The 26591-nt window shown below is 49.8% G+C and overlaps 2 protein-coding genes across 6 annotated transcripts in view; one reads left to right on the top strand and one right to left on the bottom strand.

The window, feature by feature from the left end:
• Positions 1 to 26591, top strand: part of PIK3CD (phosphatidylinositol-4,5-bisphosphate 3-kinase catalytic subunit delta) — an 89263-nt gene that overhangs the window by 17473 nt on the left and 45199 nt on the right. The window lies entirely within an intron of this gene.
• The window catches only part of CLSTN1 (calsyntenin 1), a 34090-nt gene continuing 7832 nt past the window's right edge, over positions 334 to 26591 (bottom strand). For 2 of the 5 annotated variants that reach the window (XM_063317598.1, XM_063317600.1), the window contains exons 3-18: positions 20758 to 20953; positions 18314 to 18522; positions 17833 to 17982; positions 17570 to 17755; positions 16985 to 17233; positions 14827 to 14948; positions 14094 to 14256; positions 11575 to 11625; positions 9688 to 9845; positions 8434 to 8582; positions 7177 to 7403; positions 6541 to 6711; positions 5619 to 5764; positions 4865 to 5006; positions 3672 to 3856; positions 334 to 3088 (exon numbers count right to left, since the gene is read on the bottom strand). In XM_063317598.1, coding sequence (XP_063173668.1) covers positions 2888 to 3088; positions 3672 to 3856; positions 4865 to 5006; positions 5619 to 5764; positions 6541 to 6711; positions 7177 to 7403; positions 8434 to 8582; positions 9688 to 9845; positions 11575 to 11625; positions 14094 to 14256; positions 14827 to 14948; positions 16985 to 17233; positions 17570 to 17755; positions 17833 to 17982; positions 18314 to 18522; positions 20758 to 20953 — 2705 coding nt within the window. In that variant the 3' untranslated portion in view covers positions 334 to 2887. Of the gene's footprint in view, positions 3089 to 3671; positions 3857 to 4864; positions 5007 to 5618; positions 5765 to 6540; positions 6712 to 7176; positions 7404 to 8433; positions 8583 to 9687; positions 9846 to 11574; positions 11626 to 14093; positions 14257 to 14826; positions 14949 to 16984; positions 17234 to 17569; positions 17756 to 17832; positions 17983 to 18313; positions 18523 to 20757; positions 20954 to 22573; positions 22643 to 26591 lie in introns of all 5 variants that reach the window. The other 3 variants (XM_063317596.1, XM_063317597.1, XM_063317599.1) reach the window with 3 other exon arrangements.

The following is a 26591-nucleotide window of genomic DNA, read 5'->3' as shown; positions in this document are numbered from 1 at the left end:
AATTGCCCAACTAGATAGATGCTTTGTTTTTTGGACAGAGCATTCTCAAACATTACCTGCTTGGTCTGATTTTCAGGTTGTCCTTTTGGGGGGGGAAAAGGGAATTTAATTGCACTGAGGAAATCCTGCCCCCCTCCCCAAAAAGGATGACAGCAAGTCTTATCTTTTTTTAGAACCAGAAATTTATTGTAGCTCAGACGTTCCCAAACGTGACCTATTTACCAATATACACATCTGAAATGTTAGACCCATGATGGCTACAAAATGCGTTGGGGGAAAAAAAAATTACAGCCTTTCCATATTAGCATGGGGGTGGGGTGGACATGATTAGGCTTACAGTCTCTAGAATACAGTTGCTAAACAGAGGCAGTAGAATGGGGGAAAAGGCTAAGAGGTTTTCTACACGGTGACAATAAAACACAGGACAATTCAGACAGAAGTTAAGAGTGTTCCCAGTGAAAAATCGCACGTGGAAGTCTCAGAAACCAGCTTCCCTTGCCTGTTTTTAATCAATCAACCTTTTTCTTGGGGGGAGGGAGGGGGGGGAGTTGACGGGTGGTGAGTGAAATTGCTCCTGGCTTTCAGAGCTGTCCCATCGCCCAAGGCACTGTGGAGATCAGGCTGGCCCAAAAGGAACCCTACGCCGTTGGCTTGGCAGTTAAAAAGGTTCTCAAAAAGACTGAAGGGGGGAGGTTGTGATTCAAGCACCCGTGATTTGTACAGGCACCCCGTTTTTCAGGGTGGCCTGCTGGGGGGTGGCCTGCAGGGGGGTGGCCAGGACCAAATTAAGAACTTTACTTTCCCGAAGAACGTGTTCTGCCACAACCCGGATCCCAGACCTTCCTTTTCTCGTTTCTTCCCACTCCAAAACAGAAACACAAGACCCTCCACGTTTTTCAGAGCTGAAATCCCTCTGCTCCCCCCCCCTTTATTTTTTTTTGTGCTTTTGACTCTGATCTTTGCAGCCCCTTTGGGCAGATCTACCACGTACCTGGAGAGGAGACGGGGGTGGGGCCTGCTCTGTGCAAGGTAGGAAACGGGCTTTACCGCTTTGGCCGCGAGCAGAGAAGAGCCATAAAAATAAATTTTTAAAAAGTTAAATTGACAGGGAAAAGGTCGAAGAGATGAGGGAGAAGACCCCCACCACCCTCCCAGGAAAATTTAACCTTCCCTGCCACTACCAGGGTGTAGTGAAATTGTTCTCCTTAGGCGTGGCCCCTTATAATGCACACCCAGGCAAGGTTTGATTAAATGCCAGGATTTCTTGGACCACTCTTCAACGTTATCTGGAATGTTTATGCCATAGCTATAGGGGAGGAAGGAATCACATACATTAGGGGTAAACAAAGACCCCTTCCCCCCCCAGGAAAAATAGAAGCAAGCTGGAGAAAGAGATATCCACATCTCAACTTAGTGTTATAGTAGCTACAGGAATGAACGGAAGTGTTTAAAAACAAGGAATGGTGTGAGAAAGGAAACCTCGCTCAGCAGCTGAGACAGAACGTGGACCGTGTGGCCTTCTGGATCTGGCATTGTTAGGCTCAACTCCTGAGAACTGTAGTGTAAACCCAGAGAGGGCTAAGTTTAAAGGGAAGCCAGGCTCCTTGGTGCAACTTGCTTAAAAAAAAAAAAAAACAGATTAAGCCATGTATCCTCAAGGCCCTTCCTGTGAAGGTGGCTAATGAAGGTTCCTTTAGAGTGAGGCCACATTTCTTTTTTCCCCAGGAAAGAAAGTTTTTTTTAAAAAAAGGGAAGAACCCATCAACAGACCTGGCCCACTATGAAACTTCAGTCAAGTCCATCACCTCTGGTCATTGTTCATTTCTCTGCACTACTTAAAATTTGTCCCAGGCTTCTGCCACAGGAGTTCTGAAAAAAAACTTACTGCTATGTCATGCTGCATGATTTATCTTTATCACCATCATCATCATCAATTTAAAATCTTAGCACAGTAGATTCCCTCCCTCGCTCCCTAACCCCAGCCATGTTTTCACTACCACAAGTGACATAATTACAGAATTCCAACGTATTTACAAAATATTAAAAAGTCTGTTAATCTTCTAAATATTGACCCCATTCTGCCATTTTACACATGCATTAAGAGTTTGGAAGGAGGGAAAGAAAGAGAGTTTTAAAACGCCTGCAGGGAGGGCCTGAGCCACCAAATCAGCTAAAATCAAACCAGGTATTTTTTTTCCCTAAAAAAAAAAATAAGATAAACAGGCTAATTAAAAAGGTTAACCCTCTGTTGATGAACAAGCATGGCGTTCTTGCTTCCACCCACCCTCGCAACGCACAAAAAGAGGCGCAGAGGTGGGAACGTGGCCCCAGGCTGAAAAATAAAAATAGTATTAAAATAAAGTTAAGTCTGATGTGGAGAAGCCAGAGGCGGTGGCATTAGAGCTGGGCATGTTTTGGAGGTGGGGAGAGGAAACGCCTCCCCTGGGGTTCATTAAAGCAGCCTCTGCAAGCCGGAAAGAAGACAGCAGCTGCTTTAAGAGTCACCTGCATGTGGACGAGGGCGGGAGTATCGAGGAACCGTCTGCAAAGGGAGCAGCCGGGATGGCTGAGCCCCTGCGGGGAGATGACCGGGGGGCAGAAAGCACCAGGCGATGCCTTGCAAGTAAAAAAAATAAGCACAATCCAGTCACTGGGGGGCAACCGAGAGAGAAGAGGCGCTAGCTACATTTCTACAGGCAGGGATTTTGGAGAGGATATGCCCGACACACGATGGGGAGGGGGTGGCAGGGCAGGGAGACTGGCCGACTCTACAGGCCCCGGCGATGGTCTCGCACCAGGGACCCCTGGAAGGAAAGGGAGTGGTTTGTCCTGGAGTTCTTGGACCAGAAGAACAAAGAATCGACAACGAGAGCGGGGAGGGTGGGGCTCAATAGGGGAGGGTGGAGTCGTCCCACTCCAGCTGCTGCTGCCGGGTGACGTGCTGGGGGTCCTCCTCCTGCTCGCCCCCCTCCTCCTCCTCCTCGCTGCTCTCTGATTCGGCGCTCGTGATGTCATCTTCCTCTCCCCCATCTTCGCTCTCCTCTTCCTCCTCCTCCTCCTCCTCACTGCTGTGCTGGTCCTCGTAGGTCTGGGAAACAGAGAAGCACAAAGTCTCCTGGGAGGGCTCTCTCGTTCGGGGGCATCTTAAGAGAGGACCTCGGTGGGGGGCATCTTCCCTCCAGCTCTACCCCAGGATTCGGCTCTCGGCGTCTTGTCCGAAAGCGATCTCTCGGAGCTACAGGCAGCCCAAGGAAGAAAATGGCATGGGTGGAAGTGAGGAAAGCACCACCACTAAGAGATCTATTTTGGGTGGCAGGTGTGGAAGGGGGCGATTCATGAGCTGCTTTCCAAAAAAAAAAAAAAACATAAAATGGGAGAGGAACTTGCTCTGGGACAATTTCCAAACGCAATGGCGTGCTTCCCTGCCTGTTAAAGGTTGGACATGCAGGAAAACGGTCATGGAAGCTGGAAAACAGGCTCAACGCTGCTTTTAAACAAAAAGGCCTCCAGCCCCCCTCAAAAACAAAAAAAATTGGGGGACACCAAGATCCCAGGCCCACCCACGACAGCTCCAGTAAGGCCAACTTGAAGTGATAATCCTGGGCTGTTAGATTACAGATTTGCAACTCGGACCTCGGGGCGAGCAGAGACATCAACCACGCTTTATTTACCTCCATGGGGTTCACTGTGATGGTCAACGCCGAGTCGTCCCAGTCCATCTCGTTCTCCTTGCCGGAGTCCTGATCCCGCATTGTCCGCTGGTGGGCAGCTCGGATCCGGAAGACCCCCAGGATGATCATGAAAACCAGGAAGCTGACGCACACCACAATCACCACGGTGGCAGTGCTTGGGACCACTGGGGACGAGATTTTTCAGAAGAGCGAGGGAGTGAGTTAGCTGTAAACGGAGGACAGGAAGCACAGCCCCGCGTTTCTCACCCGTTCCTTTCCTGTTCTGGGTGGGGATAGCTTGGGGTAGCTGGTCTAGTTCTGGGCACTGGAGGGGGGGCAGATTTTGCACATACATATGCTGAGCATCAGAGGGGGTAACTCATATGCCAGGGATCTAGTTCCTAACTGAGATGCAGTTAAGTGCCTTGCATTTTCCAGGCAGCGATGGAGCATGAGGTTCAAACACTCCGAACAAGTGACCGTCGTGCCTCGAGTACACTGCTAATTGCTACCCCTTCTCAAGGTCCGGAAGATCTCGAGACAGCCGGGGACAAAACAATGTAATTTGCAGCAGCCCGCTGCACATATACTTAGGCTGAACACATCCCTCAAATCTCAAGAGATCCAAATCTGTTTATCAGCCAGGAGAAAGAGGGGGGATTTCTAATTTTATGACATGGTGGCAGGGAGCAGGAGTCTGCCGTCTAATGTTTGATGATGGAATCTCATCCCCTTCTTTCCTGAAGTGGGGGGCAACCTGCTCCCTCACTCAAGGAAAGGGAGGCAGGGGAGGGAGTTCCGTGCATGGAAAAGAAGGGTAACCCCCTAGATCCTCACCAAGTATTTGCACCCAAATCCAGATCAAGCGATCACCCAAGTCCACCCTGGCTTTGGGCATTCGTTTTTAAAAGTTCAGATCCTCTCCGGAGCAACAGGAGAAGCAGCCGGTTCTACTTTTACCACAGGCGAATTTCAGAAAGCTAGTGGGCTCTTTCTGACCCCAGCCCGAGGACCTAGATTTCAGCACTTGCAAGCACTGTGTGCTGCTTAGACGCAGTTGGTTTCATGGATCTGCCACCTCTGGGGCAGGATCCAGGGAAGCCTCGCTCCTCAACAGCAGAGGGAGCCTCTCCAAAGACGGTGGAGCTGTTGCGGGTGGCAGGGGGAGATCCAAAGAAGGGATGCGTCCTTACCGGAAAACCCTGGGTGAGGGTTAGCGAGATTGTGGCCAGAGAGGTCAACAAAGGAATGATGGACAGGCTGGACAAACTGGGGCTGCTGGGCAGCAATATGGCTGGCGTGCTCCATGAGGTTAGCTGTGTGGATGACATTCACCTGGCAGACAGGAGGTTAGAGAAAGGGGAACATGGAGTTTGAGGAATCCAGCAGCAGGGAAGAGGCGATTTCAGTGTTTGTTTGGTTTTTTGGCCTTCTGGTGTCGACTGATCTATGCTTCCCAACCTGAGTGTCCCCCTCCCAGAATTCCCCAGTCCGTTGCTAAGACTTCTGGGAGTTGAAGTCCACCCCTCTGGAAGCTGCCCGGTTGGGGAAACACAGCTCTACGTCTCCAATTCTTAAATGGGTAACATGGGATCATTTGCTTCCTTCTTTCCAGGTAGGCTGAAGCCAGCCAGGTGAGGAACAAGATACCACAAGGATTCCAGAGACGCTACTTCATTGTCGTAGGGTATTATAGCAGAATCTTTGCCCCCTCTTATGCCCAACACAATCAAGAGGGGGTTATTTTGCACTTCTGTCTCACAGGATTAACTGTCTGTTTCTCCTCCTGTAGCAGCTCCTGTGTTCCTTCACTCAAGTTACGTCTACCTTCCGTCACACCGACCGAGGGCTACAATACGTTCAATTCCTCCGCGTGGAAACCCCAAGCCCAGGTCTGCAGACCCAACAACCCTGAAGCCTACCAGAAGAGCAGACTCCCTCACTTACTTCCACCTTGAATTCATTGCTAACGTAGCGCCCGTTGAGCTCCGAGCACACCAGCTTGAACTTCCGGTCAAAGAGAGACACGGCGTGCCAGTTACGGTACCGGATCAAGTGCAGAACCTCCTCGTAGCTAGCCATGGTATCCACCCCTGCAGGGAACAGACACAGGTCGGCTAAAAAAGGGGCTGGTTTGGGTGCCGTACTTCACAAACCCTGTTGTTACAGCTTGTGACCCTTTATTTGTTTGTCCAATTTTATCACCACCCATCTCCCCCCTAAGGAGGGGACTCTGGGTGATTTACAACAGAAATAAAGTTAAAAATTCAGTACGAACTATAAATAACACAACAAATATAAATATAAATAGAAGATAAAAATATGAAGTGCAATAAAATCCTTAACGCTCCAGAAGTTTTACGGTAGGTCTAATATTGCAGCAGCAGTTAATGTGCGTACAATCGGTATGCGTGTAACCTGAGAAATAACGATTGGCGGAAAGCCATGAGTCTGATATACTGAAAAGGGCAGTCACATATCCCTTAAAGAGGGGAAATTGCTCCCTTCTCAATCACACACACTTCAGATTAGGTTTACAAAGTAGACAAGGCGTGATGCCTTGAGTCTTAGCTGGATGATGATGAAGACGCTGAGGCTGATGATGGTCCTTGTGAAGGCATCTTGGATTCTCCTGTACTTGCAACATTTTGCTCGTCTCCAAGGGACCCAGAGAGTTGTTTCTCAACATCAGTAACTTTGACTGGTGTGGACTTCAAGTTCCAGAATTCCCCAGCCAGCAGTTGAAGTCCACACCTCTTAGCGTTGTCTAGGTTGAGAAACGCTGGCCTAGAGCGTTCTAGAAACCTAGCTGTGGCTCAGTGCAACGTGTGAACCTTCTCCAAGAGGACAGGAGGAGGGAGGTCCATACCAGTAAGAATGAGGCCCAGGCTGGAGCTGCTCATTTCCATCCCCTTCTGCTGCAGCCGCACCAGGTCGACCTCCAAACTCTCCTGCTCCTGGTTCAGTTCCTCCCCCAACACCGAGACCTCACAGGTGTCCAAATTGTGCATGATTTCTTCTGACACCAAGGATTCTTGGACTGGAAAAGAGAAGAAATGGGAAAACCGATCAGGAACCAGGAACCAGAGGGAGAATCCTGGCTTCTAGGTTTTGGCAAGAGACAGCCCCCTGCTCATCAAGTTTCCTCCAGGACTGGGATCCTTCAGCAAAGCCCGTGCTGCCTCTGGTGGCGTCCCTGCCCATCTATCCTGTCCTACCCTCTCTGCCAAATCCTTGGCGCTGCTGGATCTGACCCTGCCTGCAGCTGCCACTGACCTTCAGCGCCGAATAAAAAGGAGACAGTGAAAGATGGAGACGAGCAGGTGAGACACAGTCGTCAGAAGATCAGCATTTGCTTTTATTTTACGGACAGAAAACTGCCTTGTTTTGCTTTGGGGGAAAGCTGCCGCTTCAGAAACGAACGCGTCTCTGGGCGGCCCTTCCTTCCCTGTTCCGTCTCTGTCCAGGTGTCGCGAGGCACGCGAGCTGGCGCGGCAGGCCTCACCCGTGGGGTCCTCTTCTCCCTCTCCTTCCGGTTCAACCTCCCGGGTGATGGTGCTGATGATGCGCAGCTCGGGGAAGAGCGACACCCCCTTGGGACCCTCAAACTCCGAAGCCGAACGGGCGAAGTGGTTGATGCCGCTCAGGCTGATCTTGGGCTCCTCGGGTTGCAGGACCACGACGTACCCCTCGACGGGCGGAATGGCGATGCAGGCTTCGTTGTCGGCGCACCTGGAGAGGCAAGGCGTGGCGGCCGTCAGCACGGAGGGCCCAGGGATGGACTGGGCTACGTTTATATAGCGCCTGTCTTCCTGGGAACCCCCCTTGGGGTTCGGTCCTCAGCAAGGGGCTGAGGGCGTGAGACTGGCCCAAACACTCAGTGGGTCTCCATGGGTGAGAGCAGATGTGGATCTGGGTCTCCCTACACCAGTCCTTCAACACCCTCTACATCATCCTGGAGCCCCAACCCTTGCTATCACTCTTCAAATTATCAGAGGACCTTCCCCTATTTATGTTAATGCCTCATATCACTAACAGCCCTTATGAGTCCAGTCTGCACAACCTGCGCTTAAAAAGACTACAGGTAGTCCTCACTTAACAGCCACAACTGGGACTGGAATTTTGGTTGCTATGTGAAGCGGTCATTAAGCAAATCCGACCCAATTTTACGCCCTTTTTTGCAGCGACCGTCAAGTGAACCACATAGTTGTTAAGCGAATCACGTGGTTCCCCACTGATTTTGCCTGCCAGAAGCTGGCCAGGAAGGTTGAAAATGGCGATAATGTGACCACGGGATGCTGTGATGGTCATAAATACCAACTGCCCAAATCGTGATCACATGACCGCGGGGACACTGTGATAGTCGTAAGCGTGAGGACCAGTCGCAAGTCGGTTTTTCCAGCACCGTTGTAAGTCCGAACCATCACTAAACGAGTGGTTGTTAAGCGAGGACTACCTGTAGTTTGTGTTTCACCGGGCAGCGTGAAACCCAGCCACTGTCATGTGAATTAGGTCATTGTATAAAGCCACAATCCAGTTGTCTGGTTTGGGGGCAGTCTACAAATATAGCAAGTGCGTCCTTCTGAACTGGAGTTTAAAGTCCAATGTGACTCCAGCCCAATCTTTCCCATGCTGAAAGGTCAGCCCCACCCCAAAAGGGCAGAACGAGGCTGCAAGGCCAGCGTTCTGCCCCAGGAACCAAGCACCCTCTGCGTCAACCCCCAGCTGGACGTCGTCCTCTGCGCCCATCGCAAGGACTCACTTCACCGTGCTGGTAATTTTGATCCTCCGGATGCCGGGTGTGGGGAACTGACGCGAGTTCAAATACGAGATGTGCTGCATGGCTTTGTCGAACCGCTCGATGTCGCCGCCTTCCAAGCTCAGGGCCGACCGGCTCGGGTTCATGTGGATCTGAAATGAGGCCGAGAGAAGCCGTGAGGGGCCGCAGGTTGCTAGGAAAGCAGCAGATTAGCGAAGAAATGCCAGCCCTTTCGGGTAAACCAGGTCAGGAAACGCGAGGACTACCAGAATTCTAGTTTCCTACTGCAGGTATAACAACAGAATCTTAAAAGCCTGGGAGGATTTGTCTGTCTTCTCTTATATCACGTAAAATCAAGGTGGGGTATTTTAATTGCCTTTCTTACATTTACTACTTTCCCCGAGCGAAGACTGCATTTATAATCTCCTTTACCCTGCTTTTCTTCGCTAACATCATCTTATCCTCCCTCTATGGAAAATAAGGATTCTCCTGTGGTGGATGCTGCAAAGGCAAGTTATTAAGAGGGGCTTAATAACAAAACGCTAGGTGTGACGAAGGGGTTCAGAGGATTCGGGGAGCGTTTCTGCTTTGCCAAAGACTTCAAAAAAAAAAAAAAAGTCCTCCAGCCTCGGCAGGTTGAGCCGAGCGCGCGATTAAATTTTGCACCGACAGTTCCCCACGCCCCCGAAAAGTTTTCTCCCTGCAGTGCATTCTCACGGCAGTTCCCCACCGCAAGGGAGGGAGAAGACAGTCCTCAAATTGCTTCTCTGCCACACAGAAGAAGCCACAGCAAAATCAGAGGACGAGGGATGGATAAGCGGGGCAGGGGTTCCATCCATGCTGCCTGAATAAAACTCTTCCAAATTTTAGCGGTGGGGGGGGCGGTTGCCCAGCCCTGCCTGAGCCGCCGGGTGTCGAACCTCGGACCGTGGCCAGGCTGCCACAGCTACAGAAAACAAGAGCTTCTAAGTAGTGCTAACTTTATGTTAGGGAGGCAAAAAACATTTTACTGCCCAGAGTCCCCCTTTCTTGGGGGAGATGGGCGGTAATAGAAGTCTGAAAAACAAATGAATAAATAAATAAACAGGATTTTGAGGCTCGCTCAACTTCCATCCCCCCGATCCAACTGGGGGACTTCGCTTCACAGAATTCCCAGCACTCCTGGCCAAGCGCCCAGGGATTCTGGGAGCTGCAGCCCAGGCAATCTTTGCCTTCGTAAGACCCTCGGCCCCTCCCACAGCAGCAGCCCGAGGGTACCTTCAGCCCTTTCCCAGCGCCATCTGTGGTCGGCAGGTCCAGCCCTTCCTTGCAGGTGTACAGGCAATCGATCACCTTCTTGCTCTCCAGTGTGCCAGAGCGGATGGTCAAGCCGGCCAGGTTGCCTCGGAAGAACTGGGCCATCCGGAGGTCGCCCCCTTTGCGCGGAAGGAAAAACAGCCGTTATTCATCCCGGTGCTCCCCTGCCGTTGGCCGGGTGCCACTCACAAACGGTGCTCCGCTTGGCTTTCTGATGGCATGCAGTTAGTGAGTGCCCGTTCCTGAGTTCGGCTTGCGGTTATGCTCAAGCGCAATGAGGAAGAGAACGTAAAGATGTTTGTCCATGCAGTGAGGGCTGCGGGGCAGGAATGGGGTGGGCGAGCATCCGTTCTGGAATCCAGGGTACGGGGGGCTGGCAGGACGCCTTTTAAAGGGCATCCCTCCAGCTTCCTATGTTTTAAGACATCCTGTCTAAAACAGACAGATAATTACACCTGGTGGAAAGGTACGTCTTCTTCTCAAGAATCAGATTCTAGGACAGGGTTCTTCAACCGTGGCAGCTTTCAGATGTGTGGGCTTTGACTCCCAGAATCCCCCAGCCAGCATGCTGGGAGTCGAAGTCCACACATCTTAAGGTTGCCAAGGCTGAAAAGCACCGGCCAAGGCTGACGGGGCCTATCAAATCTGTTCCGGTAGTCCTCTCCTATCACGACTCGCTTTTACATATCCTTTGTAAAGGAAGCACTTTTTGAAACAACTGCTTTCCTACGCAGATAAATGCAGATTTTACTCCTAGGCAGAAATTCCTGTTACGAACAGCCCTCCTCAAATGTTTAGGCTCAACCGCAAGGAAGCCACCCGCTACTTCAGCTTTCGATGTCATTGTTCAAGCTGATAATAATTAGAAGGTTTTTCTTCCTGATGCAGGATGTTAGGCAAGACGCAATTTCAGAGTAAATGAAGGATTCCTCAGTTGGCTCAAAGTGGGATGTTAAAGGCACCAAGCCACTTCCACCCAAAACCAGGCATGCTGTTAGGCAGGTGAGTCAGCAGGTGAAGTAGCCGCCTGCTTATCAACCAGCAAGGGACCAGGATGCGCAAAACAGTTTGGGCCTGAACTGTTCTATGCACCACCACCGTCCTGGCCCTGTAAAATCCTATTTGAAACCGGAACATTTATTTCTGCTGAACCCCGGCCAATCCAGAATGGGTTCGGCAGGAAGTCCAGAACGTGACCTGGATTTGACCAAAGAAAAAAAGCATTTTCTGCCTCATGGCATACCTCTACCATTTACCCCATTCCCTCTTCTTTTTATGGATGTTAGATCCTGCCTCTTCTCCAAGGAGGCTTCTGTGGGGATCTGCCTTCCCTGGGTCTCCACAGGAACAGCCCTGTGAAGGAGACCAGGCTGAGAGACAGGGGCGGGCTCAAGGTCACCCGGTGAGTTTCCGTGGCTGAGGGTGCCTCGTGGGTCAGGAGGTGAATTACGGAGGCTGTGCTTTGGACTGGCTGTCTAATTCCAAGGAAGGGAGCTACAGGCCCGCCCTGCAATGGCCACCACCCACCAAGGCAGCAGAGATTTCTCAACCTAGCTCATTTCAGTGCTACCTCATGGCTTATTCACTTGCATATGAGCGCATGATTGGGTGTTACTGCTAAAAGAGGAGGGGGGAGAACCAAAGAGTGTTTGTGGTGGTGGGGGGACCAAAACAGGAAGTGAGCATATAAGGAGAGTGCAATGGAAGGAAGAAAACAAGCTCGGCAACGTGATTATGTGTCCCTCCAACGGCCACAATGCAATGCTGGCCTGTCATGCTACGTGTGATGAAGCAATGGCTTGCCTTTGACATGAAAGCATTAAAAAGAAAAATTAGACCGCCAGCAACCTGAAGAGCTCTCCGTCGCCCTTTTGGTGTCATTCTCATTTCCCGTATATTCTGCAGAGAAGCAAGAAACAGGGACGAGAAGAAAAGACAGGAACGGGTGGGTTAGGCAGCGCCTGGACGTTTCACCCGTCGCAGTTCGGGCCTGGCTGGACGGGTTGGATGGGCCACCCGCCTACCCCTCTCGGCCTTCAGTGGGAAACCAGGATCTGCCAACTGCAAACAGAGGCAACGAGATCGCGGGATGAGGCGCAAGGGACGGTCTGAGCCCTGTTTTCGTTTTTGGCTGCTGCCACATCTCAGCACCTTTGCGGCGGGATGGCAAAGATCCTTCGGTTGCCTTCCTGAGGACATCTTCTGGAGGACATGGCCCAGAACCTGATCTACCTGCAAAGTCCTCCCTGCAGGGAGAGCATCAACAACGGCAAGATCGAGCTCTCCCTCTTTTGCCCGCTAAAGCTTTTGCCTTCTTTGACCTTCTGCTGGAAACCAAGCCGGGAGATTTGAAGGACCTGGGAGGGGGATACAACTCTGGGGACAAATGCCAACAACCCAATCTCCCCCAGTCGAAGGATTTCAGAAGGACTGTTCAGGGCTAAATTCTGCTCACAGCTGTTGCTGGACAGACCCCAGTCCGAGTGCAGGTCAGCACCAAAAGTCACTGTTTGGGGACCGAGCAAGCACCCCTTGATATTCTTCAGGAATCGAAGGGACACCCTGTCTCTTACGTCTCCCTCTTCTTCCTCACAACTGGTCAAAGAGCCTTCTCTGCAAAACTGTACAATTCTAGCTGAGGTCTCATGGAACGCCCCGCTAACTTACTCAAAAACCTTCGGAAACGAAGTAAGGTGGGCCGATTTCTTTGTTTAAGTAGGCTCTGGAAAGCTGAAGCAAAGCGGGGTTTCAACAGAAGACTTGATCACCTGCGTTCAGCCATAAAGTTCCCTTGCACAGAATCAATGCCATCTTCTCTCACCGGCATCGGATCCCCAAGCATTCCCAGCAAAACCGTCCAGGATCCTTTCCACTGGAGACAGTGAAAGGAAATCTGAACCGTTTCCTTGCCAACTGCCTTTCTCAGGTCTTCCTCTCATGTTTCCTGCCCTTTTTGGCTTGTCACACCAGCATGGTCAGTATGCAACAATAAACCATGATTATGCTACCCATCAGAAGCCCAAGCTTAACCTGAGATTTGCAGGTTTGCCTTCAGAGGGGCTTAAGGCCAAAAGAGGGCTTGGTTTCACCACCACAGAAACCTGCCTTGACACTTGGTGTGGTCCAGAAACCATGGCTTCAAAGCAAATCCAGGTTATTGGACAAGCTAGCTAAGCAATCCAGAGTTCGCAGTGACCTCGGGGAGCAACTCTCAAGCATTTCTTTTAAGTGAGTTCCCGACTGGCACCGAAGGACGAGCCAAACAGCAGCTGAAACAAAACCTGAATTGGGATTGATTCCTCCTCCGTGGTGGTGCAGGAAAACAGGAGGAAAAGGGGATTGCTCCATGGAGGGCTAAACAGAATCCCCTATTGTCTTATCGTTTAAGTACGGTTATAAAATGCCTGCATGAGTCTGTGATGGCACCTGGCACAACGGAGATAGGGAAAGTGAAGAATTAAGGAAGAGAAAAGGACATTTTCTCCAGCAACCCTGAAATAGAAGTCCTTAAAAGCAGATCTTAAAAGAGGATCCCTGCAACTAGGGGGAAAGGGTTTTGTCTCTTTTTTCTTTAAAAAAAGGAAAAATTACACTGCAAAACTGTTGGTGCTGTGCATCCCTTCTTAGACTAATCTAAGCATCCATTTTCTGAGGATGCTGATGAGGAAAAAAGCCTTCAGCAACCTTTGATGCTGTGACTCAGCGTTATGCAGTCCCTGGGGAAAGGCTGTTCTGACCTGCTCTGTATGTTAAACCAATCTGCTGTTGCTGCATTTCTTACAGCCCCCACTCCCAGTCACAAACCTCCATCGCATACAAGCCCAGCGTTAAGTGAAGTATCCTGGCAGAATTATCCAGTCAACCCTACTTATAAAACCTATCCCTGGAAAGGCAGAGCAAGCGGGAAAATCCTCACAAGGATTTCTGGCTTTCTATCTATTCCAGCTTCTCACCTGTTCAAGAACCTCAATTCTTTATTCCAGGTTTTTCTTCCCCAACAGCTCTCAAGAGGACAAAAACAAAGCCTTTCTGTAGACCAGTGTTTCTCAACCTTGGCAATTTTAAGGCGGGTGGACTTCAACTCCCAGAATTCCCCAGCCGCACATCTTAAAATTTCCAAGGCTGAGAAACACTGCTGCAGACCGTTCACCCAGGCAACTATTTGAGCTGGAGAGGACAAGGAAAATGGGAGCTTGCTCAACTTGATGTCATGTTAAACCCAAGTTACTCTTTTGAACCACGCTGGGGGGAAGAAATCCCAGCCCAGCCCGCTCACCAGAATGAACCAGTTGAATCCAATATAACCCCAAAATGGAAGTCCACTCCACCAGTAGCAGCAACCACAAGAAAACCCAGAAGACGGCTACCTTGCCAGCAGGCTCCAACGACTAGCTGCGATTCGATTTTGGAGGGATGAAGCGGATAATCCTTGGTCACCGGGAAGGGATCAAAGGAAACGCCGTCGACGTAGAGCGTGGCCACTGGGAACTCCACGCTGAGGATGTAGTGGTGCCATTCCTGATCACAAACCTGGAAGAGGAGGCATGGGTTTGAAAAGGAGGGGAGGGACACAAGACTGCATTTTGTCATCCCCAAAGGATAGAACGCAGATTAATAGCTTTAACTGGAGTTCCTCAACAGGAAAAGCGGGCGGTGGATCTACAGGCCGGGGAAGCTGAGGGTTCCCCTTTGCTGGACGTGAGCATGTGATCAAGGAAAGGGAGGAGAGTTATCTGTAAGGGACACTTAATGAGGTCCTACCCTGGTCAGAGAGCTGGATTTGATGGCCCCAAGGCCCTGCCCAATTTTAGGATTTGAATCCCAGCTGCTACTTGGAAAGAGCTGCAGCATGTAAGTGGGGATAACAAGTGGGGATGTGCTCTGGGTCAGGGTGGGTCACAATCTGCATGCAGATGGATCGGGATTCAACATCAGGCACCTCCAGGTAGGACCTGCTTGAAACCCTGGCCACAGGCCACCCGCCTTACCTAGATGAACCAAAGGGCCTACCTTCTGGCCCCTTTAGGCTATCCACTCCACAGATCTGAAGTTTCTGGCCTTGTTTTCAAACCAGAGTGGTCGAAATACTTTTGCACCCACCTGATTCAGCCTCCAGTGGAATTCGGCGGGCTTGTAACTCTGCCCCTCGGAGGGGTCCTGGCGGAAGAGGAAGACCAGCCGGCAATTGTGCACGTAGAGGGAGTAACGGTGACGGCTCATGTCTGTGCAAGAAGATCAGAATTAGAAGGCCCTCTCCTCTTCCCATGTCCAGCACATGGTGCGCATAATGCTCTTGGCAAGTCACGGAACGTAGGCCCCTCCCAGAGTCTGGCACCACAGTTTCCAACATCTTCAGCTGGGGGAAGTCCAGCCACACCTGGAAGGGGCCCAGCTCTAAGCTATTAACAGGAGAAAAGCTTTCCCATAGGCACCATGTCCTCTCAGTTCTCAAAATGATGAGGCTACCGAAGCTGCACGTTGTAACGCCACAAGTGTCAGCAAAAGCAGAAACGGGCTAGGGTGCCTTCCTGACACGCCTTGCAGAGATACAGCGAGACAAAATTGAAGCCTGAACATGAAAAACATGCCGTTTTCCACTTGCCAACCTGCGGGCCAAGTTTCGTGGCCTCGTTCCACGTAGAAAGGGACCCGGTGACCGACTACTTACACTGCGCTAAGCCATAAAGAGGAGGGGAGTGAAACTGTTTTGTTTGGGCTTAGCATGGCTCAATGTGGCTTTTAAGGCACGGCTAGGTCTTAATGTGCTGTGCGGGAATCCAGCCAACTAGGGTTGAGCCAATAAACCACAACTAAGCTGCGCCACCACATGGGCCCAGCAGCCTCTTTTCCTCACACAGAAAACGTGGACTTAAGATGTATGTCCAAAGCAGCACCAGCTTGTTCAATAAACATTAGCCATGGAGTACAGAAGGCTTGGAGGCCTTCGAGAAAACAAAAGGGAAGTTTTAAGAGCCGGAAGTCAACATGCACGGTGGGAATTCACTAATGGCAGAATTTCTCTACAGCAAGAACTTCACAGGACTGTAAATAAGGCAGCATATGCTTCTAATAATTATCCATTCATGTTTTCAAGCTTCCTTTCCTAAAGTAATTATTTCCAGCATCCCAGGCATCCCCCCTTGGCAACCGAGAGGAAACACTTGATATTGCACGAAGCTTACCATTTCCTCTCTGGAGCAGCCTCCCTTTGCAACTAGACTTGGGACACGTTTGGAATAAACCCAGCCTACTTTGTCACTGTTCCTTGATCCTTCCCACTATTTCTTGATTAAATTCATTTGGAGCCAATCAATTTTTATTTTTTTTTTAAAGAAGGAGAAAGGCGACTGTTCCTTCCTTGCAGCCCAAAAAGCAAAGAATCTTGCAGTGACTTAACAAGGAACCACTGGATATTCTGGGTCTGTGGCAAAATTGATCACGGTTCTGGATGGCTTACTATATGCAAGAAGAAACAACTTACATTTTTAGGTGAACCAGGGACCTGAGCAATCTAGTCAACATCCTATCCCCACAACAGCCAACCAGACATTGCAGGAGGGCCCCAATAGTAGGTGAACATCCTCCCCGCCTGCAGAGACAAACTGCGATCAACTGTCAGTGAGCCACTGACAGCCTCAGCTTTCTTGAAAGCAAATCTTCTATTTTAGTGGTGGGGGGGAGGGGAACAGGAACCTTTTGAAAAGAGTTGGGTCAGTCTCCCAGTGACAAGGCACACCATTTTCTTTGCTCCACTGTGAAACCCGAGCCATCACGTTCCCACTGGAAGCAAGCCACTTCCCAAGTTATTGCTTGCAGTGCCCAGACACTGAACCTGTTCAGACAACGCCAGACGTGGGTGGAGGGCAAGGGATGGGAGAGCAAAGGAGAGGAAATGATCTTCTGGTGGGTGGGGGGACCAGGTCTTCTTTGCCGTGCCTCCAAATACACCAAGGAATCAGCTGGTGACATCTGCCAGGGAGAAGTCAGAGGCAGCGAGGCTTCTGACTCTCACCACGGAGAAAAGTGGGTCTCCCGCCCACAACAACAGGCGCGTGATCCAGACACCACACCCACTGCTGTGCCACTACGGCTAAACAATGACATTTCAGTCTACTGCTCTCAAACGGATGTTGGTGCAGCCTTCTGGTTTAAGAGCCCTGGTGAATGCTCTGTGACGTCACAGCAGTCCCACCCCAAGGCTGAAAAGGACAGGTGCCGGATCGCAAGCCGAACAGGTGCACCCCCACCCCCCCTTCACCTGTTTTGTCCGAGTTGCAGAGGATGGTCTCCTTCTCCCTGGCCCCGGGGCCGTGCCTCATCCACACCGAAATCACGAAGGGCTCTTTCATGCTGATGGTGACCACGCTGTCGGGAACCTTGACGGCCTGGGTGCCGTTGAACTCGAAGACCTGGTCACTGTCGTGGCCATTGTCCGTCGGCAGGCTCAGCGTCCAGTTGGCCGCGTTGCTCGGGGAGGGCAGCAGCTCGGCTGTGTCAGAGGAAGCGCCTGCAATTCCGTTAGGAAGAACAGTGAGCAGGCCAGTTTGTGGCCGGGGAAGGAACCAGGCCTGCTTGTCTGCTGTTGGTCGAACGGAGGGACGTCATTCCTCCCTGGCAGTGAAATCCTTGTTCTTGATGGGTGAATGCTTGATGCTCATCTTCGGTTGGCTGCTCCCTGCTGCCCTGAGTGAGGTAAAGTCCCCACACCCTAACCTTCATCTATCCAGGCTGGGTGGCACTAAGCACCCGCAGAGAGGAAAAGGCTTCTGCGCCTCTTTCCTCCATCCAGTCTGCAGCCGAGGGAGGACGACCCCGCAGAGAAGCCCGGGATCTCCCCGCTTACCGCAGAGCCGGTGGAGGGACTTCTCCGAGTAAGTGTCTCGGTCGCAGCCTTTCCCAATGTGGTTGGTCTCCAACTCGACTGTGGCCTGGACGGAAGTGATGGGCTCGTCACAGGTCTCCAGATGGATGTTGGGGAAGAGGGAAAGGGCCCCCGTCCCAGGCTCGTATTCCATTCTTTTGCTCCAGCCTGAAATCATAGAGAGATACGTTAGCAAGAAGCAGCAAACCAAGGCAGGACCGGGAAGAGCTGGGGGCGAGACTGACCCTGCCAGCCTGGTTTGCAGGTCGGCTTAATGCTAATCTTCACCAGCACATCCTCGGCAGCTCTCTTCTTCCCGCAGTCGTAGGCCGTCACGGTGAGCTTATACTGGTGCCCCTTGCTGAAGCTCAGCTTCTCCGTGTTCTTGATGTAACCTGGCAAAGGCGGGAAAAGGGTTTCAAAAACAGAGCCCCTGAAGAGGGAGAGGGAGGACTTGGCTGTTATGAATGGCAGGTCACAAATAAAAATGACTCTGGCGTTCCTGCGTCAGAGAGGGGAAAACCATGACGATGCCCAAGGCGAAAAGTTGATGCGACGGGTTCAAGGCCCTTTGCTCGTTTCTTCTAGGACAGCCCCGTGGCCTGCAAACTTCTCCCTTGCATGCCTAGCCCTCTGCTTGTGCCTTTGGGCCACCTAAAAAGGGATTTGGGCCACTATCCCAAATGCCACCCCCCCCCCCCGTTACAAGCCGGCCGCCTGCCTTACCGTCTTTGTCGATTGCGAAGGGAACCTCCGGGGTTACGATCTCGTAACTGCAGATCTGGCTGAACTGCGGGGAGCAGTCGGCGTCCACCGCCTCCACCCTCAGGATGTTGTCGTACCGCTTCCCCTCGATCGCAGTGGCTTTGTAGGATTTCTCCTTAAAGACCGGCGCGTACTCGTTGACGTCGTTCACCTGGATGTGCACGGTGGCTCTGGAAAAGGGGAGAGACCCTCGTTAGTGGGGACATCCTGCAGCGGAGAGAGACAAACACAAGCTCTGGCAGGGCCTGGAAATTAGGGAAGATGTCAGCCACTGAACGGGGACGACAACCCACATCGCTTGGACACAGCTTCCCGTCGGTCTCCCAACTTTAAGATGCGCGGACTTTGACTCCCAGAATTCCCCAGACAGCACAGAAGGGGGGATGCCAGAAGTCGTTCTGCATACAGGTGGACAGCGGTGGGCCTCTCGCCACACCCAAAGCTGCTTTTGCTTCTCATCATGTTACTGTGACAGCCGTTTGGCTTTCAACTATAAGCCACACGCCTTATGAAGCAATCAGTTATGGGAATTAAAGGAAGGGTGTGGGCTCCATTAGCTGGGCTAGACAGCTTTTATTCCCCCCCCCCCGCCAATTTACTGAGCTGAAGGCCAACTGTCTTAATTTCTTGTGGGCAAGAATTCTTAAAAGGTCAAAGAAGGGGAATGGGAGGGAGCTAGGACAATCTGCCGCCAGAGAGTCACCCCCAGATCCTCTTATTAGAAGAAAAAAAAGGTATTCAAGATTCTCTCTCCAAATAATTAAATGGATGGTGTTTTATGGGGGAGGGAAGTTGAATTAGAAATTTATATATACTTTCTTCTTATATAAGGGGAAGGAACAATTGTGTTAGTGATTTGTACGTGTGTTAATGGAAGGATTTATAGAAATAATGTGATCTTGGTTTGATAAATATAGAGAAAGGGTTTGATTATGGAAACTGTTGTACATTCTTGCTGTTGAAAGTTGGAAGCCACCTTTGTATGTAATCTCTCAAATTTTCTTCTTGCGTTTCACACTTCTTAGTTTCTTTTTCTTTTTGTGGTTGTTTTTCTGTAGTTTTTATCTTTTTTTCAAATATAATAAAACACTTTACCACACACACACACACGATTCTCTCTCTCCATGTTGCATTTTGAAGTCCATTAGAAAAACAAATGTTTAGGAAGCCTCAAAGGAAGCCTGTGCATCAGAAACCAAAATCTAAATTTGGGGTGGGGGGAATATACCCTATATAGACACACACACACTCTCTCTCTCTCCAGACTCTAGCTGCACATTGGTCTTGTTCTCCGCAAGGGCTGCCCTTTCAGCTGACTAAGCGACCGTCTGAGGGATCCATCACATCTTTCGGATTTCTTGAACCCTTTGAACAAAGATGCTTGGATCAGCTTCTCTGACCTATGGAAGAGACTTGGGAAGTGTAAGACCGCTGTGGATCAGCAAAAGACAAAGGGAAACATGTCATCGGAGGAACTGTACCACAAAGCATAATGCAGACAAGGCTATTTTTCTCTCTCCAGAACGGACCGAAATGGAAGGATGGATGGATGGATGGAAAGCTTGCTTCACAAAATCACATGGATTAAGTAAGACACAAGGAGCAGATTTTTAAAAAACCAATGGATTTAGGAAAGCGAACCTAGATGCCGTTAGGCTGGGAAAGTGTTTGATGGTAACCAAACAAATATTTTAAAACCAGAAGCATTTCTGGCTTGGCATCAACTGCAGAGGGTTAATATCAAAGTTATTTGCTTTTATTGTTTATTTACTGTGCTTTTCAGCAGGGTTTTGGTAAAAACAAACAAAATTGAAATGTTAAGCATTCTGCAAGCTCCACTGGGAAAATACTGTAAAGGCTAATGTGCAAATTCTTAAAACAAGGAAGATTGTTTCTGTCCTGTAAATCCTGCAAGAGAAAAGGCCTGCACATCTGTCAGAGGGATGCTGAAGCGTCGACCTCCATCAGCCACCTGGGGCCAACTGCTTGGTACCCCTTTCTTTCAAATCATTATCTCAAAGCTGTGAGTGTTGCTGATTTAATTCTTCTCTTCCCGTTTCTCTCTCTTAAAAGTGGAAGAGGTGATTTCAACCCCCTGCTTTAAAGGGCAAATACACAAGAGGGAAACCTGATCAACGCTGTTCTTCGTTGCAGCGGTATTCCCACCGTTTCGAGCTGGGGTGGCTGGGGAAGACCGATCCGCAGACAGCCCTTTGTGACTTGGAAGCTGCGTGCCAAGACACAACCGCCGCATGCTGTCTTTCATCACTGTGGCTTTTGGTTAGGAACATATGCACTTGATACACAAGTAGAAACCAGACCCCATTCGGGAAAAGCAGAGCAAGCGAACTATGCTTCCCGCCAGGGCTTCCTTTCCCCCACCCGCCCGCCCACCCATGACTTACTTGTGGGATTTTTTCATATTTGCTCTATCCGGTCCGGTCCCACAGTCGTAGGCCTGGATGGTGAAAGTGTATCCCTTTTGCAGTTCGCAGTCAAGTTTCTCTTTGGATCGGATCATCCCCTCCCCAGTGGATTTATCCACCACCACAGCTTCAAAGGGGACATTCTGACCATGGATTTTAAATCCACAAATCTCACCTACGAGAGTCAAAGGTGGCTCGGGTTAGTTTGTTCAGGCCGCAAGGAGAGCAATGACACATCTTGGATGGGGGTGCGTGCACATGGATGCACACTCGTTTGTGTATGTGGGACAAAGATCACTCAACCGGTCAGCAGCCAAGGGTTTTGTGAGGGGTCGCAGACAAAGCAAAGGTACCGTGTTTTGCGCTCGGGGAACTTTAGTTGATATTGAAAAAGAAAGAAAAAGGCAAACATCTGGCTTCCCAAGCAATTAATTTCCTTCGCATCCACTCATGCAGGAGGACGCCGAGAAAGAGAAGGCAGACATTTCACAGGAGCGCTTGAGAAACCCTAGGGCAAAAAGTCAAGTTCTCAGAAGAGAGAGCCAAGAGCAGAGATGGTCAAGCCACTGGGAATAATGCTGGGCATCTACATGTTTTTTGACCAGAGCAGTTAAAAAACACTCAGTTATCAAGTCAAGGGAGGTGGGAGTGCGGACAAGGGGAAGGTGGGGGGGGGAAGTTTCAATGGATGCAGAAGATTCAGCACTGTCATTCACAAAAATTCTGTCAAGTGATTCAGAGGGGAAAAGTCTTCTTGTACGATAGACCTGATTTTAAAAAAAGAACGAAAAAGGAAAAAGCCAGGGAATCAAAATGAACCACCAGAGGAGAAAGGCAGAAATGCCAATTTTTCAGGCATCCATTTCAATAGATATTTGGTGACTCCGTGTCTTCTAGAGCCTTTCCTCTGTATTTTCTGCCTGGATCTTACCTGGCAGACTGGAAGATCGCCAGAACAGAGACTCAGTAGACGCGCGCCGTCATGGCATTCGCACATTCTGCAAATCCAGCTCAGCACGTTGTGTGAATGAATGGCTTGCAGGCTAATGCGCTGTGCCAACCCAACCCACTCGGGTTTATTCCTTCTTTCTAGGGCATTCCCACCTCTTCCCTTGTCCCTGAACTAATCCCGGATCAAAATTCCACCTCCACGCCTCGAAGTCAACGGGACCAAGTTGGCAGACTCCCTGCAAAGCCGCCGTCCCGCTCAGTTGAAATTATCGATTTATCCACTCACCAGTTCAGCAGCAGAGATGCAATGCTGCACTCTAAAAAGGGCGAGGAGAGTGGAATTTGTGAGCAAGGAAGGAAGGCGGATGTGGAGTTACAAAGCTGGGAATATTAAAATGCCACATGGATGGGATTCTTTTTCCTAACTGCAGTCCGGAGGACTGTCTTGCTCGCTCAGCACAGGTCTTCGCTGGGCGTGCCACCTTCCGCGCCCACTCAGATGGAATTAATATATTCTCCGGAAGAGCAACTCTATCGGAGAAGGTGTTCGGAAAGGCCGTGATTTCACACCGCACCTCCTAAACACTCCTGGGTTTCAAATGGGTATCTGATCTACTGATATTTCTAGCCAAAGATTGTGACGTAATATTTTTCTACCAATGTTTTTTAAGAGGGGACTGGGGGAGCCAAGGGAAGGGAGGCAGGGAGCAGGGGGAAAAAACCCGGGTAACACACGGGGCCGAAAAGCATGACAGGATCTTCTGTTGAAGTGCTGATTCCCCATTTCATAACAAAAGTTAGTGGGTTAATATTTATAAAGGGGAGAGAAAGAACCCTTCATCACCTTCTTTGGTGACGGTCACCTCAAAACTCTCTAAAGGGAGAAAAGATAAACCCAAGTCTTCAGGAAAGACTGAAAAAAGGAGGAAATGAGGAAAAGGTCAAACACGTAGACATCAGATTGAAAACGTTTGAACAAAAAAATGTAAATGCAGAGCTCAGCCATGAATGCAACAGAATCCCCCCCTCCCACATTCCCTCCCCACTTCTTTTCTAGCTCAGAAACCACGGTCTCCTTGGAGGCAACCCTCAAGCAGCCTTTTGAGGAAGGTCGCACTTGGACTGGTTTCAAAGACAGTCCAGATGCTTCAGTGAGTTCAAACCCCATTTTCAAACAATGCAAAGACCAGGTCTGGGGGGCTCAGGATGAACTCAGCCCACCAACCCCTGCTTGTCCATATTCTTCCCACACTCTGCAGAATGCTCTCTCTCTGAGGCTCACCTGCGGTCAGCCTGCATTTCATCTCAAATTCAGTTTGTTTTTTTAAAAAAAAATTCTTGACCCTCTGGGACGGTCCCTGCCAATCTTCGTATGAGTGGGCTTCAATTCTAAGCTACGCCATGACCCTGCGGAGCTTTCCCCCCACCCAATCAGGGGTTACTCTGAAAGTGAGGGACCAGCCCCTGGGTAATTTCAGACTGGCCAAAACTGGAGTGAAAAAGACTCCAGTGAAGATGGTTTAGGAGCCTCCACAGAATGACCACAAGAGATGCCAACTGCTGTGCCTTGCTTGAAGGTCCCTCACGGAAAATGAAGAAGGCTCTAATTCAAGCACAAGTTTTATCCCCGGCTGCTAAGGTTAAGGGTATGAAAACCAGAGCTATGCACGCTGGCAAGGGCCCACTGTCTTAAACAGCTTCACCCAAATTTACAAGGGATGGGCACTGCTCAACCACTAGCCAGGACAGGCAGGCAGGCCTCCCTCAGAAATTTGGGGCTACACCTCTCAATAACCCCTCCCTCCACCTCTGTGTCGGCAGAAGGTTTTTGACCTGGTCTACAGTGTTTAATCTGACAGGGCTAACGCAGCTTGGTTCATCCACTGGAGAGAAGGGGCAGGCTGGGAAAACCCTACTTCCTGTGGCGCCAGCAGCGAGTTTGCAAGCCACCACAGGTGAAGCTGCAAGCCGTTCTTCTGCCCTTGAGCCAGTCCTGGCACAAACTGAGCCACCAACGGTTGGGGATGGAACGTCCTTTCCCTAATCTATATTCCAGGGGAATCTCAGGAAACTGAACCTCTGAAATTAAGGGGACATGTCAAAAGCAATTTACAACACATCAGAGGCCTTCTTCTTGCACGGTGAGGGGAGGACGGCTCTTCGAATTTAGCCCTTAATTCAGTTTCAGGCAGCCTGAAAACACGTCTGAAAATTAGTCTCCCGCAGAGAGTGTTTGGTAATGGCCTTGCTATCAGGATGTACTACATTTGTTCTGTTTTTCTCAGTTATAATATCCTAATTTTCTTCCAGGGAGCTCCAGGTGCCATGTGCAAGATCCTTAGTCATATCCTACCCTGGCAATCGCCAGGCATGAATCTGTTTAATTCAGAAGGCTGCCTCATTATGTGCCTTCAAAGAAGGCCCCCAGACGCGTCGCGTTTCTTTTGGAAATTAGCAGCATTAGCAACTTCGATTTGTAAAGCCTCCCTTCTTGAGTCCCTCCAGGCATTTTTTACTCACCACAGGTTGCCAGAGAAGCTTCATCCCCAAGTTTGGTTGGGGCTCAATTTTAGTGCCTTAGGTGTGAAGGCCATGATACTATCCATAGGAAAACATGAGTAATGCCTGGTCCTGAGGCCCTGGAAAACACCACTTCCCAAAGGCCAGCCTGTACTTTGATGGGAAATCCACAATCAAGAGGAAAATAAAGTTGCAAACACAAGGTATTTAAAGAAGATATTCTTCTCCGGAAAGAAGTGCAGAAACTGGCTTGCAGCTAAACCGCAAAAAAACCAAGATTATGGCAACCAGCTTGATTGATAACTGGCAAATAGAGGGAGAAAACGTAGAGGCAGTGAAAGACTTTGTATTTCTAGGCGCGAAGATTACTGCAGGTGCTGACTGCAGTCAGGAAATCAGAAGACGCTTAATCTTTGGGAGAAGAGCAATGACCAATCTCGATAAAATAGTGAAGAGCAGAGACATCACACTGACAACAAAGGCCCGCAGAGTTAAAGCAATGGTGTTCCCCTTAGTAACATATGGCCGCCCAGAGTCCCCCCATAGGGGAGAGATGGGTGGTGAATAAATTTGTAAAATAAATAAATAAATAAATATGGACCATAAGGAAGGCTGAGCGAAGGAAGATCGATGCTTTGGAACTGTGGTGTTGGAGGAGAATTCTGAGAATGCCTTGGACTGCAAGAAGATCAAACCAGTCCATCCTCCAGGAAATAAAGCCAGACTGCTCACTTGAGGGAACGATATTAAAGGCAAAACTGAAATACTTTGGCCACATAATGAGAAGACAGGACACCCTGGAGAGGATGCTGATGCTGGGGAGAGTGGAGGGCAAAAGGAAGAGGGGCCGACCAAGGGCAAGGTGGATGGATGATATTCTAGAGGTGACGGACTCGTCCCTGGGGGAGCTGGGGGTGTTGACGACCGACAGGAAGCTCTGGCATGGGCCGGTCCATGAAGTCACGAAGAGTCGGAAGCGACTGAACGAATAAACAAAACAAAACAAAACAAAACAAAACAAAACAAAACAAAACAAAACAAAACAAAACAAAACAAAACAAAACATTCTTCTCTGAGTCAGCTACTGCATCCCAACCCAATTTTAGAACCGGGGGGATTCTAAAATTCTGTTCTGAATGTGTCGCATTTTCAATGCCTGGCCTAATGCGGAAATCTCAATCTGAGGGGGGTTCCCCGCTTTCAAGGCACTTTAATCTCTTTGAAAGTGTGAATAATACTGTATATCCAAAGGGGAGGGAGGGGATTTAAAGTCGCTTTTATGAGACAGGTGCCAATTCAAGGCCAGAACAAGAATATAACCCCTAGTGAAAAACAGCTGTCTTTACAAATCTTGAATCTGCGCGTTCCTCCCAGTTATGTCAGGAACAGGGTAGCTCCACGCACAGTCCCTCCTACAGTGCTCTTCCTGTATATGCTCTGACTTTGCATTGCTATGGAATACCCCTCTATCACCCTCTCTTTATTTCTATTACGTCCTCGAGTCAGTTTTTTTTACTCCTGGCACCTGCCTGGACAAGTCCCTGCAGTATTCTTGGCAAGGTTTTTCAGAAGTGGTTTGCCACTGCCTCCTTTTTAGGGCTGAGAGAAAGTGACTGGCCCAAGGTCACCCAGCTGGGTTTGTGCCCAAGGCGGGACTGGAACTCAGGGTCTCCCAAGCTGGGAGCAGGCCTGGCCAATCAGAATGGAAATCCAAAATGGAAAGGGTGACAAACTGGCTCTCTGGCCTTTCAATGTGAACGCTGCCAGATTGGAAAACCAGGCTGAAGGTGGCCAAAGATTTTCCTTAACAAAAGGCTGATGCTGACAACTCTCCAATTTAAAGCTTATGTTAACAGTTATGACGAGATCTAATGCGCAGGAGAATGGTCTCCTGCACATAATCTCCTTATGTGAAACCAAGAAGAGAGGCTTTATTGATTCAAGTTGACCTTCCTGCAAATTGCAGATCGTTGGCAGCCCCTTACAAAACGGAGCCGTTGCAAATAAAATTCGGCACTCGCTACTACTGGGCCCCCTGCCTTTCCCGATTACATGACCCAGTGAATACCGTCCCAGTTTGAGTTTCACTCTCTCCCGAAACACACAGGTCACGCACAAACTGTATATGACGTTAACCAATGTGCCAGTATTTCTCAAATGTGTTCCTGGTTTCATTCTGCCATCTTGAACCCAGTTCCTCACAAACAAGACCCCAATCCTGTTTTACCTCTTCCAGATGGATAGTGGGGTCCTTCTATTACTGAATAACCATTTATGCTTCTCTGTATCAAAGTCGTCAAGGAAAGTCTGACCTGCCTCAAGGCCTCCACCAAATACTGTCA

The sequence above is a fragment of the Candoia aspera genome, chromosome 18, assembly GCF_035149785.1.
Source record: "Candoia aspera isolate rCanAsp1 chromosome 18, rCanAsp1.hap2, whole genome shotgun sequence".
In the NCBI taxonomy this organism is placed as follows: Eukaryota; Metazoa; Chordata; class Lepidosauria; order Squamata; family Boidae; genus Candoia; species Candoia aspera.
Note: the sequence above shows the minus strand (reverse complement) of the source record. Positions and strands in the feature narration are given on the sequence as shown.